The sequence below is a fragment of the Sus scrofa genome, chromosome 8 (genome assembly GCF_054392235.1).
Source record: "Sus scrofa isolate SSC_HxYL_T2T_F1_AM1 chromosome 8, Sscrofa_HxYL_maternal_Yorkshire_Landrace_v2.0, whole genome shotgun sequence".
Classification (NCBI taxonomy): Eukaryota; Metazoa; Chordata; class Mammalia; order Artiodactyla; family Suidae; genus Sus; species Sus scrofa.
Window position 1 is genome coordinate 72489899 of NC_139390.1, and position 18624 is coordinate 72508522.

At 37.6% G+C, this 18624-nt stretch overlaps 1 protein-coding gene across 4 annotated transcripts; it reads right to left on the bottom strand.

Moving 5' to 3' along the window:
- Positions 1-1490: 1490 nt before the first annotated feature.
- LOC100623504 (UDP-glucuronosyltransferase 2B31-like) lies at positions 1491-15396 on the bottom strand. Of its 4 annotated transcripts, XM_021101404.2 has the most exons (6): positions 13975-15396; positions 13202-13350; positions 10430-10561; positions 8206-8293; positions 6726-6945; positions 1491-3327 (listed from the first exon to the last, which is right to left on the bottom strand). In XM_021101404.2, exons 1-6 carry the CDS (start codon positions 14690-14692, stop codon positions 3048-3050), a joined length of 1587 nt encoding a protein of 528 aa, XP_020957063.2. In that variant the 5' UTR covers positions 14693-15396; the 3' UTR covers positions 1491-3047. The 4 variants fall into 4 exon arrangements, 1 of the variants encoding a protein (XP_020957063.2); XR_014812630.1 differs by lacking the exons at positions 1491-3327; positions 6726-6945 and having other exon boundaries at positions 8206-8387; positions 9676-10561; XR_014812629.1 differs by lacking the exons at positions 1491-3327; positions 6726-6945 and having other exon boundaries at positions 8206-8396; positions 9648-10561.
- Positions 15397-18624: the final 3228 nt, after the last annotated feature.

The following is an 18624-nucleotide window of genomic DNA, read 5'->3' on the forward strand; positions in this document are numbered from 1 at the left end:
CAATGTAATGCTGTAAGTAAGTGCCTTCACTAACTGATAGCCATTTAAGTGCCAGTGGGAATATTCAGAATAAAATTATGAACATGTGCAAGTCTTTCTGCATGATAGATTCCTAGATATATAGTGACAAGGTCAAAGAGTATGTTTAAATTTTATTTAAAAGGATATTTCCACATATACTTTCAGAAAAACGGTCCTATCAGATTATCCGCTCCACAAATAATTTGTAGGAAATAATTTATAATTTGATTTCCATTTCCCAAAGCATCAGTGAACTTTGTCATCTTTTATATCTCATTAGCCATTTCACTTTTCTGTGAATTTCCTGTTGATATCTTTTATTTATTGTCATATTGGACTATTTGATTTTTTGTGTGAGATTTGCAGTAATTTTCACTGTACAATGACTACCAATCCTTTTTCTGTTTCTAGTGTTGCATGATAGATTTGAGGAAAAGTGATTAACCTAAATGCATTATTTAACAATATTATCTAAGATGGGACCATATAAGTTCTATTTTTCTTTACAAATATATCCATTATCTAGAGGGTTTGAATGGAAAATTCTGTGGTAAATTTTCCCAATACTTTCCCAAGCATCAATGTTTTAATTTAAATTTAAAATCATTTATGCCTTAGGCTAAAGAATATTTGTCATATGACTTAGATGATGTTCCTCTTGATCAATAAGAGAAGTACATTTTTCCTCACCTGGACCATTTTGATCATAAAATGCTTTCCCGATGTTCAGTTTTCAGGAGTGCCTTCAGATTGCTTTCACTTGATTTACCAATTTTCCCTAAAGTTTATATAATTTTTATATTTTGCTTATTGATTGTGACAGTTATAGTGAGCCTAGGTTTAAGTAAAATGATGTCTATACTATTTTTTTGTCACAACAAAGGATGGAATTTTTTTTTTTTTGTCTTTTTGCCTTTTCTAGGGCTGCGACCACAGCATATGGAGGTTCCCAGGCTAGGGATCTAATCAGAGCTACAGCTGCCGGCCTACGCCACAGCCACAGCCACAGCAATGTGAGATCCAAGTCTGTGACCTGCACCACAGCTCATGGCAACACCGGATCCTTAACCCACTGAGCAAGGCCAGGGATCAAACCCACAACCTCATAGTACCTAGTCGGATTCGTTAACCACTGCGCCATAACGGGAACACCAAAGGATGGAATTTTACATATAAATATCACAGGAGGACGAAGCAATAAGCTCTGAGTAAAAAAACAAAAGATGGGGACATGCTGATCTAAAGTATGGTGATAGTCGATTATAATATAATGGTCATTAATACAGTCTGTGTTCAGCAAACACATCGAATTTCGTAACTGCATCTGCAAGTGGCTATGTGATGCCATGTCTTGTTTTGAAAGAATGTATCTATGTATACATATATAGATATAAATATTAGTATAGTATAGATAAGATAAATAGATATATTCAGATACAACTAGAGAGAATAAAAATTCATTAAGTCCCTTTAGAATACATATTATATATATTTTCTTAATTTTTAATTGAGAACTTACATTCATTATCAAAGGCTGAATATGGCAGTGTAAATAATCAGGTGAATATTTTGAAAGCTGATGTGAAAAAGAGAATTAGGCAATGAAATCAATGATTTTCACAAATAGCTCAATTCTGTAATAAGAAGCAGGTAGCAGTTGCTTTATTTCTAATTCTGCAAACATTCCAAAGGGAAAAGAGTTAAACTGGGTGAGGGCAAATGACTTGCCTTGGTTTTAGATAAGAAGTGATGCTGAGACTGGATGCAGGGTGAAAACCAAGAAATGTTAGTGGTCTCACAAATAAAATGGAAAGAGTGAGTCTTTTTAAATAATTCCAATTTTGAACAGTTTCTGTAGCAAGATAACATATAAAATTGTAGACCAAAATGAAGTTAAAATATTCTGAATATCTGCAAAATTATATGAATATCCAAGTAGATTTGTTATGGTTCTTGTATCTATGCACAACATGTGAAACACTCTTACATTCAGTAATTTTTAGTATAACTTTTGAATTAAAACAATAATCTCTAATTGTCACGAGACACGTTTCTACAATATTTTCTTAGCTTCTTTGCTGAAAACTACATCTTGTCCTGTTTTACTTTACCCCATCTTCCTGCTTGGAAAACAGTCGCAGTGCTGCAGTGCTGGTAAATGACTTAAGCTTAAGAACAAAGACCTAAAGGCATAAATTATTCATAGGGTCAGCTGAATGAGGATTTAATGTGTCGGTCTAGGCACGCTGGACCTGTGCAGATTGGCATGCGGTTTGCACAGCAAAATACGTCCTCTTAAAAAGAAAAGACAGAGGAGCCTCATGGCCCCAAGAGGTTATGAGGGGTCATTAGCAGGATATGCATTAGCAAGGAGAACCAGGTGCAAACCTAGGCCCGCAGGGTTGCTGCAGATAGGCAAGAAGCACAATGGTTATTTTCTAGATGCTATGCATAGAGAGCTGACGCCAAGCTTCCTCAAATGCTAATGATTGTTAAATGCCTAAAGGTCAGAATAAAAGCTTAATCAGCAACTGGCTTTGTGACTTTTAAAATAACTTAAAAAAAACCCCTATATCCTGCATTTACAATCCCCTTCTCACTTGGCATAATCCTCAAGAGCACAATAAAAGCAGTGTGGTTTCTTGAGGTGGTGCTCTTGGTCCCTGAGACCTTGAGTTCCTCGGTTCCCATCTTTACTTAAGTGTCTCTGTGTCTTGTTTTATGTTAACTTTTTTCCTTAAGTTTCACAGCACCCATTCTTCAGCCTCATCCTGCTGAGCTGGTCTTGGCATCTAATATATACCTATATTTTTATTTCTTTTTAATTTTTCATCAATTTTTCTCTTGGGATGACTAACTCTTAAATCAGTAGAAAATCTCTTGAAAACAAGATTTGATCTGAGATGCTAAATTGTGAAAAGTCATTTTGTTCCAGGAGAACAGGAGCTTTATCATACCTCCTTCCTGCTGGAATAAACGGAAGAGTTCCATCTACTGGGCATGCCTGTGTTAGGCTTCAGATACAGCTACTCCCTTTTTTCTTTCTTTCCTATTTTAACAAACTTCCGACAACAAAACATACAACACTTTGTGATGATAATTATAGTAGTTGCCACACAGGCCAGTAGAAACCCAATGACATCCAGAGAGTGGTACTGGTACCAGGTGAGGTTGTGGGCTGCTGGCCGCAGGTGCTTGGCTCCTTTGTGGCGCATGACAAACTCAATCCAGAAGACCGCCCGGTCCAGGGGCTTTACAGGTTGATCATGTTGAATGGTTGATAACCACATTGCATTCTCTTTGTAGCTAGATGAAAAGAAAACAGACTTCAACTTATAGAATAAAGAAGAGAAGATAAATATGTGAAATTTTCATGCAGAAAATAAAAAATGAGTGCCATATAGAGTGGAAGAGAAATAGATTATTTTCCTCAGAGATGATTATAGAGATCTTGGCTTATGGGCTAGAATTTGTTAAATGTGTAGCATTTCAAGTTATGAAGAAAAGAGAGGAGATGAGTGAGGAGAAACACTTATAATCTAAAAAATGGAATGAGTTAAGAAGTCCCAAAGGCAAAAACGAAAGAAAGAAAGAAAAGAAAGGAAGAAAAGAAATATATGATTTGAGTGTTCAAAGCTTGAGTTATCCATTAATGAATTGTTACTAGATCTGGTGGACAATTTTTTTTTTTTTTGGTCTTTTTAGGGCTGCACCCACAGCATATGGAAATTCCCAGGCTAAGGGTCGAATTGGAGCTATAGATGCTGGCCTATATCACAACCACAGCAATGCGGGATCTGAGCTGCATTTGCAACCTACACCACAGCTCATGGCAATGCCAGATACTTAAGTTACAAAGCAAGGCCAGAGATTGAACTTGCATCCTCATGGACGCTAGTCAGATTTGTTTCTGCTGAGCCATGATGGGTACTCTGAGTTTTAAAATACTATCCTAATCCAGAGATAGGAGGTAAATCCATAGTGAAGTTTAGATATAAGTCCAGGAAGCAATGGTCAAGAGTTGGTGTTGACCTTATCCTTGTGACGTGATGGTTAAAAGTGTGAAAGTGAATTGCCTTGGTTTGAATTTTGACTCTGACACTTACCTTACTGCCTGCCTCTGTATTTTCTGTTCATCAGTTTTTGATGCTGAATGGCATGGCTAAGACTAGTATCTTATCTGCCTCTTTTGAGGGGTAATATATTGATTCTTAGAAGTATTCCTAGCATATAGCAGATACTCAGTAAATGTTTGCTAGTATTGTTGTTTTTCTTGTTATTTTAGAATTAGGAGTGTGCCTCAAATTTTCCCTTTCAGGCATTGCAATTACATTTGTTTCTATGGTAAAAATGATGGACTAGCAGGCAAGGAATAAGGAAGAATAAAGAGTTATGGCTCATGGACTCTGAATCACAAAGTGCTGAGGCATGGCACCCATAGCAATAACAATGGAGGTAAACTTAATTCCTGTTCCGTAAAAGTCACAGGGGGAGCACTGGAATTTTGAAAGAAGGGCTGTAATCTGGAAACATTTTTTGTTGTACAGTAGGAAAGACTATAATGAAAAAGTTATTAATATGTGCGAAGGACTTTGTAAAATGTGTAGCATATGGTAAACATTCAGTGTATATTGGCTAATAAACGAACTTCATTTTTTGAAACCAGCTTTACATTATTAAAAATTTTAAAATGTAGGAGTTCCTGTTGTGGCACAGCAGAAACAAATCCGACTGGTAACCATGAGGTGGCAGGTTCGATCCCTGGCCTCGCTCAGTGGGTTAAGGATCCTGTGTTGCCATGAGCTATGGTGTAGGTCGCAGACGTGGCTTGGATCTGACGTTGCTGTGGCTGTGGTGGAGGCCAGCAACTGTAGCTCTGATTGGACCCCTAGCCTGGGAACCTTCATATGCCATGGGTGTGGCCCTAAAAAGCAAAACAATAAATAAATAAAAATAAAAATCTATAAAGAGGGAGTTCCCATTGTGTCTCAGCGGTAATGGACCTGACTAGTAACCATGAGGATGCAGGTTCAATTCCTAGGCCTCGCTCAGTGGGTTAAGGATCTGGTGTTGCTGTGAACTGTGGTGTAACCTGGCAGCTGCAGCTCCAATTTGACTCCTAGCCTGGGAACTTCCATATGTCTCAAATGTGGCCCCAAAAAGCAAAAAAAAAAAAAGTATAATGATATTACAGAGATTTATTTTTACATAAAACTACCAAACAAAAAGATATATGGCTTAAAAAAGAAGAAACTTTTCTTACAGTGTTCATTTAGGATAATGATTGTGCTAAAATTAAAATTAAATAGCACCTTTTTAAAAACACAAATTCCCGTTTTGCTATTATTACCAATATAGTCTCAAAATATTTTCTTTCCAAAGTCATTATGAATTGAAGGGGGAAAATATATACATCATACTTATGATTTTAATAGTAATATTTTAACCGATCTTAATAGCGTTCATTCTTAATGAAATGATTTGAAAGTCAAATGTTTCTGGTTTTAGGATATTTGCCTTTTATTTTATTTATTTTTTTGCTTTTTAGGGCCGCACCCATGGCATATGGAAGTTCCCAGCTAGGGATCTAATCAGAGTTATAGCTGCCGGCCTACATCACAGCCACAGCCTTGGGGGATCCAAGCCGCATCTGCAGCCTACACTATAGCTCACAGCAAGGCCAGATCCTTAACCCACTGAGTGAGGCCAGGGATCGAACCCACAACCTCATAGTTCCTAGTTGGATCCATTTTCACTGTGCCATGACGGGAACCTCTAGAATGTTTGCCTTTTATATAGGAATATCCCAACATGTCTCTTCCAAGTGAATTACTTTTTGATTTTAGAATTCTTTCAAATAAGACAAAAGCAAGTACAACCAAGGGCACTAAGGATGTACTAACACTTATAAGTAGTCTCTACATGGTTGTAATTCAGTATATTAGAAAGATCTAGATGTTTACCTTTTATCACTGATGGGGTCAAAATATTAGCACAGAAAACTTGGAAAGTTATAAATGTAACGGGAATTTGAGATTGATTATGTCAAAAATAAAACCATCTTAGAAGAGTTTAAAACATGAGGAGTTTACATGTTAAAAGTTATAAGTGTGCAAATGGGCACTCTTTTAACATTCATTGTTCCCCACTTTAACTTTGTTCTCCGTGCTTCTGTTTAATTCTCATGTTACCATTTCAGTGATTCTTCATTCTAATGATTAGCTCTTTCAAAATTTCTCCAGTATCTTTAAACCTCTGACAAACCTTTCTCTAAAATCACTAGAAAATACTTTTTTTTTTTTTTTTTTGCTTTTTAGGGCTACACCCATGGCATATGAAAGTTCCCAGGCTAGGGGTCGATGTAGCTACAGGTAACTGTGTAGGCCACAGCCACAACAATGCCAGATCCAAGCCATTCTGTGGCCTATATCACAGCCCATGGTAATGCTGGATCCCCCACCCATTGAGAGAGGCCAGGGATTGAACCTGCATCCTGTTGGATACTAGTTGGATTTGTTTGTACTGCGCCAAAATGGGAACTACCTGGAAACTACTTAATGTCACCCTCACAATAGGTTGTTGAATGTTTTCAAAGTGTTGTGCAGTCCCCTCATTGGGTTTATGTCAAGATTTACTGCTTCCTCCCTGGTCTTCATATGAGAACAACTCTAGAAACAGTATCAAATAAAAAAAATTATACTCACGAAGGATTATTAATGACTTGCTTCAAGGCATTGACCAAATCCGTTCTTGACATTTTTTCCAAGTCCAATCTGACAGCCGCTCCCTTGGCTGTCATGTGAGCGATGTTATCAGGCTGATCAGCAAACAGAGGAATGCCCACCATAGGGACCCCATGGTAGATGGCCTCATAAATGCCATTGGTGCCACCATGAGTTATAAAAGCCTTGGTTTTGGGATGACCTAGGATTGAGTGAATTTCAAGAAAAGTATTAATTTTAAGTCTTAGAAATGAAATAAGCAATAAGCATTAAAAGACACTGAAAGAAGCAGCATCTTTTAGATGACATGATTATACTCATGAATCTGCATTTAAATTGCTTTCAAAACTCAGTGCAAGAAACCCTTTGGTCTGCTGGAGAGGTCAGTGAAGACCATATGAAAGAAATGCTGTGTAAGTTGACTTCACAAATGAACTCAAGATTGGTAGGTGAACAAATTTAAAGAATATTCTGGGTAGAAGAAACCACATCATAAGAAAACAGGGAAAAACATGTCAGAAATATATACTCTTTTTTTTTTTTTTTTGGTCTGTGCCCATGGCATATGGAAGTTCTCTGGCCAGAGTTGGAACCCAAGCCATAGCAATAAAAACACTGAATCCTTAACTGCTGGGCCACCAGGGAAATCCCAGAAACATACTCTTAAAGAAAAGGTGAAGTCGTTTAGTCTGACAGGAAGGGTATCAATACAATCGGAGGGGTGAAGGTAGTGGTGCTGGAAACAGAGGAAGGAAAAGCTACATTGTATCATGAAATGTGTAATCCTTTCAAGATAAAGATTGTGAATTTTTTTCTATAGAAGATGGAGAGCCAGTATTAATAAAAGAGGAGCTGTTATTTTTCATTAGCATTTAAAATATCTCACAGAGGGGAAATGATTATTGTTAAGAAGAGAATTCAGAGACAGAACACCAATACTGAAATTCTTTAAAATTTCACCAGGAGAGGCCTTCCCATTATGGCTCAGCAGAAACGAATCTGACTAGCATCCATGAGGATGCAGGTTGGAATCTCTGGCCTTGTTCACTGGGTTAAGGATCTGGCATTGCCATGAGAGGTCATGTAGGTCCAGACGCGGCTTGGATTCTGCATAGCTGTGGTGTAGGCCAGTGGCCACAGCTCCAATTTGAACCCTAGGCTGGGAAGCTCCACATGCCTCAGGATCAGCCATAAAAAGAAAAAAAAAAAAAAAAAAAAAAGAAAAAAAAATTCGCTAGAAGTAACTATAGATAAAGATATTTGTTTCTAGCCCTAAGGGACCTGACTGTGTCTAATAAAATTCCAACTGTTACATTTTCTTCACTTAGGGCTGGAAATAATAAAGGAATAGAGTTTTTTTAAGTGTTGCAATAAATACTCAATAAGATTGTTTCCTGTTGAAGTATTATCACTTCACTCAGCTGCTATTCATATTTTCAGTATTTGTTCTGCCAGCTCTTACCAAGAAGGTCATTCTGGGGCATCCACTTATACAACCGAGTATTAGATCCTAAGGTATCTGGTTTCTTGCCATCGTACCTCCACAGAACCTGATAGGATAAAGAAATCTCTTATTCTATGAGTTGAACTTCAAAGTTATAATGTTAGAATTCTGTGAGAGTTCCTGCCATGGCGCAATGGAAACTAATCCGACTAGGAACCATGAGGTTGCTGGTTCCATCCCTGGCCTCACTCAGTGGGTTAAGGATTCGGTGTTGCCATGAGCTGTGGTGTAGGTTGCAGACTCAGCTTGGATCTGGCATTGCTGTGGCTGTGGGCAGGCTGGCAGCGATAGCTCCGATTCGACCCCTAGCCTGGGAACCTCCACATGCTGCCAGCGTGGCCCCAAAAAGAAAAAAAAGAATTTACTGTTCCTGTAAACTGTGGTGTAGGTTGCCGATGTGGATCCAATTCAATCTCTGGCCTGGGAAATTCCATATGCTGCAGGTGCAGCTGTAACAAGGAAAAAAAAAAAGTAGTTTACAAATATCCAAAGACCCCAGGTGTATTTTATATATTAGAGAATAATTTGCTGCTATATTTTATGGAAAAGGAGGCAGCTGAACCTCTTCCATGCTCATCTTCCTCACGCTTGACTCCTTCTTACTGTTCCTCCTCCTTCCTCAATGAGGAGGGGTACTCTGAAGGGTTAGCAGCAGAGTTCATTAAGGGCCAGACTTTACAATGCACAGGGTTCACTTTAAGGGCAAGACCCCAGCTTGACCTTTTCTCTTTTGTCTTCCTGCTTCAGACAGGAACAACCCAGTCAGATAGGGGAGGCTGAGGTTTCTCTTTCACTGTGGCTGCAGGGGTATCTGGAAGCAGCTCCTAAGCACTGGCCATCCTTTCTCTGAATAGCACCCTGACAACCACCCTGAATGGGTCTTTTCCAAAACTTAAGGAAGTAGAAGATCCAGGATTACTTAGTAAGTACAAACTGCATGTTGTATTCTGGACTTTCATCAGTATTGCTTAACATTATTGCACAAGTTTATCTATTGTTAAAATTTCACTTTTGAGAACATTTGTATGTGTACCATGTCCTCAGAATTCCTTCAAGGAAAAGGAGCAAATGATAAGGCAAAATTTGGGATTTCTTTACCTGTTCACAATCCTATTATAATACCAAAATTTACAATGCATCTCTTAAATATATTTCTTTCTTTCTTTTTTTTTTTTTTGGTTTTCCTGGCCACATCCGGGGCATATGGAAGTTCCTAGGCTAGGGGTCTAATCAGAACTGTTGTGACTGGCCTACGCCACAGCCACAGCAATGCCAGATCTGAGCCATGTCTGTGACCTACACCACAGCTCACAGCAACACTGGATCCTTAACCCACTGAGTGAGGCCAGGGATCGAACCCTCAACGTCATGGTTCCTAGTTGGATTAGTTTCCACTGCACTATGAATATATTTCTTTTTGATTAAAACTTAATCCAAAATTATTGTCAGTCAAAGACACTTTCTGAGAGTTCCCACTGTGGCTCAGCGGGTTAAGGACCCAACTTAGTCTCCATGAAGATATAGGTTCAGTCCCTGGCATCGCTTAGTGGATTAAGGATCCAGCATTGCTGCCAGCTGTGGTGTAGGTCAAAGATGCTGCTTGGATCCAATGTTGCCATGGCTGCAGCATTGGCTTCAGCTGCAGCAGGGATTCGCCCCCTAGCCTGAAACTTCTATATGCCACAGGTGTGGCTGTTAAAAAAAAAAAAAAAAGACAGTCCCTGTATAGCACCTGCCATGTATATGCCATGTATATTTTGGCTTTATATCTGAGATATGATATATCTGAGATACAAAGTTCCTGTCGTCGCTCAGTGGTTAATGAACCAGACTAGGATCCATGAGGACGCAGGTTCAATCCCTGACCTTATTCAGTGGGTTAAGGATCTGGTGTTAGCGAGAGCTGTGGTATAAGTTACACTTGTGGCTCAGATCTGGCGTTTCTGTGGTGTAGGCTGGCAGCTACAGCTCTGATTTGACCCCTAGTCTGGGAAGCTCCATATGCCACAGGTGTGGCCCTAAAAACAAAAAGAAATAATAATAATTAAAAAAACATAAAAATAAATATATCTGAGATGTATTGGAGCTATCATAATAGATTATCTTTCTTGCATGATATGTCTGTAGTCATATCTTTCAAAGAATATGTCTCCTTAGGTAGTTGTCCACTACAAGTTACTACCTTTTGTGGAATCTGGGCAAGGGCTGATGCAATCGTATTGGCTCTTTCTTCTGTCAGGTTACTGATCATTGACCCCAAAGTAAACACCACAATACCATGTTCTCCAGAGCTCTGAACAAACTCTTCAATTTCCTGCGAAAGAAGAATTTGTACCTTCACAAAAGAGCAATAGCATAATAAACATTACCGAAAGGATTGCTACAAACAACTAAAGAGAATCTGATATTATCAGGAATTCTAAAAGTAGTGGCATTAAAAATGTGGTAAAATACAGATAAAATTTACCACCTCAACCATTCCTAAGTGTCTTCACAGTGTGCAACGAATTTCCTGAACTTTTTCATCTGAAAAACTGGAAGTCTGTGCCCACTAAGAAACTCCATTTTCCTCTTTTCCCAGGCCCTGGCTAGCTTCTTTCTGCTCCATGTTTCTACACATTTGACTTGTCCGGATACCTCATGTAAGTGGAGTTGTACAGTATTTGTCCTTTTTGTCACTGGCTTATTTCAGTTAGTGTGAGCTTCATCCATGCTGTGTCATGTATCAGAATTTCCTTTTAAATATTTCATTGATTAAAAACATGAAATAGTTGGCCAAAGATTATTTGCTAAATATTTATGTCTTAACTATAAAACCGATATCAATTTAAAACAGAGTAGATTCTTGCTTTCCTTCATAAGGAATACACTAGAGAGAAACTTAAGAAAATTCTTTGTAATTTTAAACTCTGTGGGGTCGTCAGATTCAAGTAGTAGAAATTATTGGCTCTTTAGTATATGTGTAGAATTTATGATACTTATATATGCATTGTCTAGTTTCTCTGTGTTTATTCTGTCAGGCAGCTATGACCTCTGTTCTCAAGGTCTCAGTAAAGCTCTTAAGGGAACTTTACTGAGGTTTGCTGTAGGGTTGGTGTGGGCAGAAAATACCTGTCCTATTAGACTAAGCTGTGTCTTTTATGCTATAAGATGTAAACCCCTGGGATTTCAAATGAGGAATGGTTTAAATGCTGATGTGAAAGCTAGGTAATGCTGTATTTGGCTGCAGAAATTGTTAGGACCTACATTTATGTTTTTGAAGGAAGAATGGTATTCTTTTTAGCTATAGAGCACTGGTGATTAGCCTCAGTTCTTGGAAAGAATTTTAGCATTTCATGTCACTCATCTGATTGTCAAAACCTTAGAAAATTCATAACACTAAAAATTTTTTAATTAAATATATTTTTGTTATATTTAATTTAAATTAGCTTTTATTAAATTGATTACTTTTTACTAAAATTTTTTAAATTAAAAAAGCTCGTGAAATTTACCTATAAACCGCTCCAAGGGATATCTACTCCCCAGGACTTTGCCAGAGAATATAATCTTAATTTGTTGGAAAGCCAGTTCCTATTCAATTAGGAAATAAGTCAAGTGACTGCCACATATTGAGTTATTGATAGTATGTAATACTTAAGAAAATAACAAAAATGACAATAGTTAATTTTTCCTCTGGGTCGCTGAGTATGTGCCAGAGACATTTTGGGTGTTTCATATGTACTAAACGAATTTTTTCCCCAAAACTATATGAGCCTGGTACTATTATTATAAGAGTCATATCTCTTGAACATAATAGTTTAGTTTTCCATCATTGTTCCCTGTATTTCACAGCAACTTGCTCAATAGTGACCCTTTGCACTCTTGCCCCTTTACAATCCAACCTGGAGATGTCATCTCATATCTTTTTTTTTTTTTTTTAAAGACAATGTGATCACATCTCTCCATTTCTTAACCCTCTTAATTTTCTCTCTAATGCTTCTGTAGATATTTCAAACTCCTTATAATTCTCTGTTCCCCCAAACCTCTCGAGTATCATCAGCCTCTTTTCTTAGCTTCCTTCTATTGAGACTAAACTTGCATGTCTTAAGAACTGTCATTACTACTCTACCTGCTTTTCTTTTCCTCTAACCCTGCCCTATCCCTTTTTCTTATTCCTTCACATCCTTCAGATCTCACCTTGATTATCAATGCTTTAGAGATGCTTTCTATGATTCTCATGAATGTTTCCTTAGCATTGTGGTCTTCCCTTTTTAAACATTTAAAAAAAATTTTTTTTTGTCTTTTTTCTATTTCTTGGGCCGCTCCCACGGCATATGGAGGTTCCCAGGCTAGGGGTTGAATCGGAGCTGTAGCCACCGGCCTACTCCAGAGCCACAGCAACGCGGGATCCGAGCTTCATCTGCAACCTACACCACAGCTCACGGCAATGCAGGATCGTTAACCCACTGAGCAAGGGCAGGGATCGAACCCGCAACCTCATGGTTCCTAGTCGGATTCGTTAACCACTGCGCCACAACAGGAACTCCATAACACTTTTTTTTTTTAAATAATGATTTCACACACTTTTTATGACTTGCTTAATATTCTGTCTTTCCAGGTGGAGTGTCAGGTGGCAGAAACTGTGTCTATACTATTTCTCTGCATATTAGCACTTACTTCTAGAATATGCTAGTCACTTTATAATTATCCTTTAAATAAAGGTCTGATGCCTTATCATGTGTTGAATAAGGAAGTTCATAATTTCTTAAAGTCTCCTAGGTGTGTCATCTTATTCTGTAGTGATAATGAAATTCAGATATCTGTGTAGGTATAGAAATATATGAGTTTCTAATTGATAGGTCACTTATCCAGCTTCCCACACATTTCTCACTATAATTAGACATTCTAAATAAAGAAGGCAGAATTATTCTTATTGAAAATACAAAATAAAGCACAACAAACAGGAACCAGTTACCTTAGGCAGAGGTTTGGCAGGTTTGCAGTGGAGGCCTCCAACAAACTCAAAATTTGGTAGCAGTGGACGAGAAAATTCAAAATCCCAGTAGGTTCTAATGAGCCACATTTCAGCTTTCCCTACTGTCTCTACTAATGTAGTGGGTCTTCCTGAAAGGAAAAGAAAAAAGAAAAACAATAACAAAAGTTAGATTAAATCAGAATATAGTCATGTGAATATATTAGGTAATTTTTGGAAAGGAGCTCGAAATGATGCAGCAAAAGATTTTTGCAAATGTTTTTTCTTTGATAAAAGAAATATATAGATATATATGTATTTATATATACAATGTGATATGATACAATATAACATATTAACATAGAAACTGAGCTACACAAGTAGCAATAATTTCTAAATGCTATCTAGATTCTTACTATATAATATGTAACTCTTTAATATACATATCCTCATTTATGAAGAGTTCTAGTGATTTCTTTAAATTACAAAAGAACTTTAGTAAGATGGTTATATAATTGCTTGGCAAAATCCCAAGTGCTTCAAATTGTGGTTAATTATTTTCTGAGCTGTTCTATACTGGTAATGGAGCACAGAGTTCTACCTTATCCTATAATTTAAGTGTTTCTATAATACTTACAAGATTGATGGATTATTTTATATATCCCTTTCATCATTTCACTTACAGGAGACCAGTTCTTATGACTTATATACAAACTCATCTTCCAAAGCACTAGGAAAGTTAGGACTTCATGTCACCCACTAAGAACATGGCTTACCTAGTGTTTCACTGTAAAATTGATTCCACTTCTTCTCATTAAGTATCCGGAACCAAAAGTCAAAATAAAGTACATATATCATATTTTTTACCCTCTCCATGAATGTCATGTGATCACTTAGTTCTGACATAATAACTGGTACATAGGATGGTGGAACTGGAAGTTTTCCACTGTATTTCTCAAAAAAATAGCCAGGAGAGAAGCGGAGGCTGTACACCAGAGGTATGTTCAGTATCTCAGCCACTAGCTCACCACAAGGTCCGATGGCATCTGCAAGAACCACATCAAACTTTGATTTCTGTAGTTTTGTCATAAGTTTGTTGTTCGAAACCATTTCTTTACAGATCTGCATAATAATATCAGAAAATTCCCAAAAGAGACTTTCCACTGTTGAAAAATATGTCCAAAATGAATCTTTTGCCATGTTTGTCCATAGATCAAGCAAACGCTTTAGGACATTCTCAAAATCATCTTTAGTTATAGATGCAGGGAAAATCTCAAATTTAATAGTAGGTGATTTGTTGGGATCAACAAGAACGGCAGCTGGAGATATGAGAACAGTCACCTCATGACCCCTGGTGACAAGTTCATCCAGAATTGTCTTCATATTCATCCAGTGACTATATTCCAGTGGCCACACCAGCACCTTTCCACACCTCCCAGAGCTAAAGTAGCAGATCAGCTGTAGCAGCAGAAGTGAGAGCCATTTCAGAGACATCTTGGTTATATTCAATACCTTTAAAAAAATTACTGTCTGCTTTTGCCACTGCTCATGTTTATATTCAAGGAAAATCAATCAGGAAGTTAAATTATAACTCCTACACCTCAGGTAAATATATGAATAGTCAGCAGCTGTGGCAAGAAACTGAAAGGGCAAAGTGTAGAACACTTCATGTTTGTATAATATGTTTTTTTTTTTTTTGCTTTTTAGGGCTGCACCTGCAGTACATTGGAGGTTCCCAGGCTAGGAGTCAAGTTGGAACTGTAGCCGCTGGCCTATGCCACAGCAACATCAGATCCAAGCCATGTCTGCGACATACACCACAATTCATGGCCACGCTGGATCCTTAACCTACTGACTGGGGCCAGGGATCGAACCTGCGTCTTCATGGATGCTGGTCAGATTCATTTCCGCTGTGCCATGATGGTAACTCCACCGTGTGTTTAGTGTTTTATCTGTGCTTTCACCCATCTAAAATTCAGTGACATTGCACATGCAAATCAGCTATCTTATGTCAGACATAAGACTGGTGTAAAACAATAGCAAGTAAGAGGCCCCCTGTCTACAGCCTTCTTGACACACAATTAGAAATAAGGTGGCATCATCAAGACAGAAGGTTAGGAGGTTCCAAAGCTTTTATCCCCTACATAAAAAAAAAAAAAACACAACAAAACAAAACCAAAAACCAAAATAAATAAAAAAATAAATAAGTGAACAACCCTCTTTCACTGTTGGTGGGAATGTAAATTAGTACAACTACTGTGGAAAACAGTATGGAAGTTACTCAGAAAACTAAATATAGAACTACCACGTGATCCAGCAGTCCCACTCCTGGGCATATATCTGGAAAAACTTTCATTCAAAAAGATACATGCATCCCTGTGTTCATTGCAGCACTATTCACAGTAGCCAAGACATGGAAAAAACCTAAATGTTCCTCAGTAGATGAGTGGATTAAGATTTAGTACATATACACAATGGAATACTACTCAGCCATAATAAGAATGAAATAATGCCATTTACAGCAACATGGATGCAGCTAGAGATTCTTATGCTTAGTGAAGTAAGTCAGAAAGAGAAAGACAAACGCCATATGATATCACTTACATATGAAATCTAAAATATGGCACAATGAATTTATCTACAAAACAGGAACAGACTCATGGACATAGAGAACAGACTTGTGGTTGCCAAAGGAAAGCGGGAAAGAAGTGGGATAGACTGGGGTTGGTAGATTCAAACTATTCCATTTAGAATGGATAAGCAATTAGGTGCTACTGTACAGCACAGAGAACTATAACCGTCCTCTTGGGATAGATCATGATGTAAGATGGAGAAAAAAATGTATATATGTGTGTGACTTGGACCCCCCACCAGCAGGGATCCCTTTGATTAGATTCACCTCACCAGGAAAAGTAGAGCAGGCTACTCCAGCAAGCCTCACCACCATAGACATTTGCAGTCTTGGCTACCGAGCATTTCCGGTTTTCACCAACACTGATTCCATTTGACAGAACTGCCCAGAGTCCCTGCTTCTGTGTGTAACGATGCTGTAAATGTTGCTATGATGAGATCTGACCTGGGCCCATCACTCCTATACATTGCTTTCCCTGATTGAGTGGCCACAGTGCCTTGCCAACTATGCTGTGTGTTTCTTCACCAGGTTCTAGGTCAGTGCTTTTTCCTGCCAGAACTGGTGCCATGCTGCTATTGCTTTGCACCTCACTCTGTATTTCTGTTGTGCTTTTGACTGGCTATTGTCTAGACTGAGCAGCTGTTGTTCTACACACCATCCCTGGGACCAAAGTTATTGCCTATTACTGGGGCTGCGATGCCGATACTCTCTGCCTCACTCTGGGAGACTTTGACCTACCATTACCAAGGCCATGCCACTGTTTTTCTGCCTTCCATCCCATGGGTCCTTACATGTCACTTTAACAGGTCATTACTGGGAATGTGTTGCTGCTCTTCTGTGACTTCCCCTGGGGCCAGAGCTGGAATCTTGACCCATGATCTCTGGGCATAACTACTTCAGGACCCTGACCCCTGGGAATAAGCCACTGTTGAACCCTGTCACCTCAGGGCCTGTACCAATCCTGCATCTCCCACTCCCAAAGCCCTAATATATTAACTTATGTCATATGCCTAACAATATAGCTATATATATGTACATGTTTTATATGCTTGCTTTTTATATTTATTAAGAAAGGAAAAGAACCACTTATACTGACTTTTTAAAAAATGATTTTTATTCTTTCCATCATACCTGGTTTATAGTGTTCTATCAATTTTCTACTGTATAGCAAGGTGACCCAGTCACATATATATGTATACATTCTTTTTCTTGCTTTATCCTGCTCCATCATAAGTGACTAAATGTAGTTCTCAGTGCTATACAGCAGGATCTCATTGCTTATCCATTTCAAAGGAGGTTTGCATCTATTAACCTCGAATTCCCAGCCCATCCCACTCCCTCCCCCCACTTATACTGTCTTAAATAATTACTTTATTTTCTTTACCAGTGCTCTTTGGAATACCATGGTGATTAGGATGCAGTCTGGATTTACTTTCCTCAGCTTGAGGACCTTTCTTCATTTTTTTCCTGTAAGGCAGATCTCCTAGCAATTAATTATTTTGGAGGGAGTTGGGGAGAGGAATATCTATATTTTGCCCTCATTCTTTAAAGATAGTTTTTTGGATATAGAATTTTTGGTTGACAGTTTTGTCTTTCAGCACCTTGAATATGTCATCCCACTGTCGCATAGTATCCATTATTTCTGATGAGATACAAGTAGAGTTATTCTTTTAGTGCTTTAAGATTTTTTGTCATTAGGTTACAACATTTCACTAGTGTCTGTGTATGGCTGTCCTATGTTTATTTTTTACTTGGAATTGAGTGAACAATTGAGATGTTTAGATTAATCATATTTGAGATGTTTTCAGGCATTATTTTTCCAAATATTTTGCTCTGCTCCTTTTTCTTCAAACACTCTCATTTTTTTTTTATGTTAGTGTGATTATTATATTCCACCATTCTCTAAACCTTGGTTCACTTTTCTTTATTTTTTCTAATGTCTGTTCTTTGGATTATATTACCTTAATGATCTAGCCTCAAGTTTTCAGGATTTTTCGTGTTATTCAAATCTACTGTTGACTGCTTCTAGTGAATTTTTCAATTTAGATACTGAAATTATCAACTCCAAAATTTCCATTTGCTGCTTTTGTAAAATACGAGTTCTATCTCTTATTTATAGACTCTATCAGATGGGGCATTGTTGTTATACCATTTGTTACTTCTTTAAGTAGGGTTTCCTTAAGGTAGGTTGTGTTCTTCCAGGAATTTATCCATTTATTCTAAGTTGTTGTTTGTTGGAATATAATGATTCACACTATTCTTTTATGATCATTTGTATTTTTTATTTTAGTTTCTCTAATTTATTCAAGGGTTTTGTCTTCTTGATAGTTTTCTTTGGGTCACTGAGCCCATTTATTATAGCGAATTTGAAAATTTTCCCTGTTAATATATAATTGTATATAATATACTGAACACTAGTGAACTATCTATAACCTTAGTAGTTGAAATGGTAAATTTTATGTTCTGTGTAGTTTACCACATTATTGAAAAATAGCACTACTCTAATAATTCCAGGTGATATCAGACTTTATCTTTACTCATATATAGCAATCCTTTCAATAAATTTTCTATGATATTGCACTTTTTTGAATCTGTAGATTTCTTTGGGCAGTATGGCATTTTAACAATAGTAACTTTTTTTTTTAAATAGTGCCTCTTTCATCATGGAACCTCTACCCTATGAAATTTTTTCACAGGAAATGGAAATGTTTGTCCAGAACTCTGTAGAAAATAGTATTGTAGTGTTTTCTTTGGGGCCAATGGTCACTAATGTGATGGAAGAAAGAGCCAATAT